The sequence below is a fragment of the Muntiacus reevesi genome, chromosome 9 (assembly GCF_963930625.1).
Source record: "Muntiacus reevesi chromosome 9, mMunRee1.1, whole genome shotgun sequence".
Taxonomy (NCBI): Eukaryota; Metazoa; Chordata; class Mammalia; order Artiodactyla; family Cervidae; genus Muntiacus; species Muntiacus reevesi.
Genome location: NC_089257.1, coordinates 2,954,599 through 2,957,667, shown reverse-complemented (window position 1 = coordinate 2,957,667; position 3,069 = coordinate 2,954,599). Strand labels below are relative to the sequence as shown.

The window sequence follows — 3,069 nt, the reverse complement described above, 5'->3', positions numbered from 1 at the left end:
CTGGCATCCACCCCCGCTTCACTAAATCTGGGGAAACCAGAAAGTTGTGCTGCTCCTGGCCTGAGGTTTCCTGGGAGTCATGATGAGCCGCCAACAAGAGACTTGACTTGTGACCGTGTGTAACTGAAATATCTGATTTTGATGTGGACACCCTGATGCTGAATTCTGCCTCTCACCAGCTGTGTGGCTTCAGGGAGTTCATTCACTTTTACTGAGTCACACACCCTTCATTTGTAAAGTGAGGTCATCTCCACATGGCTCCCTCACAAATGGTGGCAAAGATTCAATATGTTAATGGATGTTGCGTTACTTTAAAGCTGCGGTGCTCTGCATGAAGTCTGGTATTTGTGTTTCTCCCTTACTTCTACCACCTCCTCCAAAACCAGGCTGCTCTTGGTCAGATCAATTCTAAGTGTGATTTGGCAGAGGCTATGCCTTCCCAGTCCCATCACTTCATGGCAAATAGATGGGGAAACAATGGAAACACTGGCTGACAATTTTTTTTTGGCTCCAAAATCACTATAGATGGTGACCGCAGCCATGAAATTAAAGGACGCTTGTTCTTTGAAGGAAAAGTTATGACCAACCTAAATAGTATATTAAAAAGCAGAGACATTACCTTGCCTACAAAGGTCCATCTAGTCAAGGCCATGGTTTTTCTGGTAGTCATGTATGGATATGAGAGTTGGACTATAAAGAAAGCTGAGCATCAAAGAATTGATGCTTTTGAACTGTGGTGTTGGAGAAGATTCTTGAGAGTCCCTTGGACTGCAAGGAGATCCAACCAGTCCATCCTAAAGGAAATCAGTCCTGAATATTCACTGGAAGGACTGATGCTGAGGCTGAAACTCCAATCCTTTGGCCTCATTATGTGAAGAACTGACCCTTTAGAAAAGACCCTGGGAAAGATTGAGGGCAGGAGGAGAAGGGGATGACAGAGGATGAGATGGCTGGGTGGCATCACTGATGTGATGGACATGAGTTTGAGCAAGCTCCAGGAGTTGGTGACGGACAGGGAGGCCTGGCGTGCTGCAGTCCATGGGGGCATAAAGAGTCGGACAAGACTGAGCGACAGAACTGACTGATGCCTTCCTCATTCCAACAGCCTTGCCGGGCTCAGCAGGGAAAGATATTGACCTGGAGCCTCCTCTGCAGGGCCTCCTTCACCTCCCTGTTGCGGAGGCTGTAGATGAGGGGGTTGAGCATGGGGGTTATGATGGTGTAGCAGACAGACACTACCTGGCCACTGGCATCATCGGTGGATCCACGGGGCTGGACGTAGGTGAAAATCACAGTGCTGTAGAAGACGGCAATGGCCAGGAAGTGGGAGGCACACGTGGAGAGCGCCTTCTCCTTCCCAGCTGCTGAGCGCATCCTCCCAATGGCCAGCAAGACCAGGCCGTAGGAGGTGAGGATGAGGGCAGCAGGCAGAATGGTGGCCAGGGCGGAGAAGGCATAGAGGACCACTCCTGCCATGGCTGTGTTGGCACAGGCCAGGCGGAGAAGGGGTTGGATGTCACAGAAGTAGTGTGGTACCTGGTTGGGCCCACAGAAAGGCAGGGCGAAGACATTCCCAGTCTCAATAGCAGAATTAGCTGCACCGAAAGCGTAGGAAGCGGCCACCAGCTGGACACAGGTGCCCCTGGTCATGACGGAGCCGTAGTGGAGAGGTCGGCAGATGGCCGTGCAGCGGTCGTAGGCCATGGAAGCCAGCAGGAAGCTCTCAGCTGTGGCGTGCATCACAAAGAAGGTCATCTGGACCATGCAGCCCTTGAAGGAGATGGACCTGTCAGAGGCCAGGAGGTCGACCAGCAGCTTGGGTGTGACCACCGAGGTGTAACAGATATCGAGGAAAGAGAGGATGCTGAGAAAGAAGTACATGGGGCTGTGGAGGCGGGAGTCCGTGAGGATGAGCGCCATCATCCCCAGGTTGCCCACCACGGTCATGGCGTAGATGAGCAGGAAGCCTCCGAAGAGAAGCTTCTGGAGGTCTGGGTCGTTGGAGAATCCCAGCAAGATGAAGTGGGTGATGGGGGTGTAGTTTCCAGCGGCAAGGGCTGGTTCTCCAGGTGTCATCTGCAGAGGTGACAACTGACCATCACTCAGACAGTATTACTGAGCGTGTCCACCCGTGCATGTGCAAGGTGCATCGAGGGTGAATGTCACGTGAGTGTGTCTTCGTCTACCAGAAGAAATCGGGAGGCTTCCTTGGTTGTCCAGTGGCTAAGACGTCACGCTTCCAAGGCCGGGGGTCCAGTTTTGTATCCTGGCCTGGGAACTAGATCCCACAGGCGTCCCCGAAGTGTTTGCATGCTGCAACTGAAAATCAGATACTCCTCACCAAAGACCTGGCACAGCCAGACAAATAAACAAATATTAAAAAAAAAAAAGAAATAATGGCAAGTGTCACGTCATAGTGGATAGGACATGGGCGCTGAAGCCAGACAGACCTGTCTTAATTCTAACTGTGCCGCTAACTGGTGGTATCTCTTTGGAGAAGCTGTATTCATGAGCCTTGTTTTTCTTATCTTTAAAGGAGGGAAAAGAAGTCTACTTCTCAGGGTTGCTCTTTGGTGGAAATGAAAATACAAATCTAAAACCTTTGAATGTGTGGGACACAGTAGGTTATCAATAAACATGAGGTCACTCCCCCACTCTTTTGTGAGTGTATCCATACATAATGCTCATGACTATTTGACAATGATTTCATTCTATCCTTTTTAGAAAGTTATTTGGTATTTGTTTTGGCTGCACTGGGTCCTGGTTGCTGTTTCTGGGCTCTGTCTGGCTGTGGGGAGTCGGGGGCTCCTCTCTACGTGTGGTGTGGGGGCTTCTCGGGGCAGCTCGGGCTCTAGGCTATGGGCTTCAGTGGTTGTGGTGCATGGGCTTCCTTGCCCTGCGACACGTGGGATCTTCCTGAACCAGGGATTGAACCTGTGTCCCCTGCGTTGGCAGGCAGATCCTTAACCTCTGGACCCCCAGGGAAGCCCTCATTCTGACCTTTTTAAAATGAAGATGTGATTCACGTATCATAAAGCTCACTATTTAAAGGTGTAGAAACCAGTGGTT

General features: G+C 50.7%; 1 protein-coding gene across 1 annotated transcript; it reads right to left on the bottom strand.

The window, feature by feature from the left end:
* Positions 1 to 1,116: 1,116 nt before the first annotated feature.
* On the bottom strand, positions 1,117 to 2,573 carry LOC136174604 (olfactory receptor 5AP2-like). The gene has a single exon (XM_065944778.1). It carries the CDS (start codon positions 2,074 to 2,076, stop codon positions 1,117 to 1,119), a length of 960 nt encoding a protein of 319 aa, XP_065800850.1. The 5' UTR covers positions 2,077 to 2,573.
* Positions 2,574 to 3,069: the final 496 nt, after the last annotated feature.

Excerpts from the sequence above, each read along its gene's own strand:
- LOC136174604 (XM_065944778.1), bottom strand. The coding sequence starts at position 2,076 with ATGACACCTGGAGAACCAGCCCTTGCCGCTGGAAACTACACCCCCATC.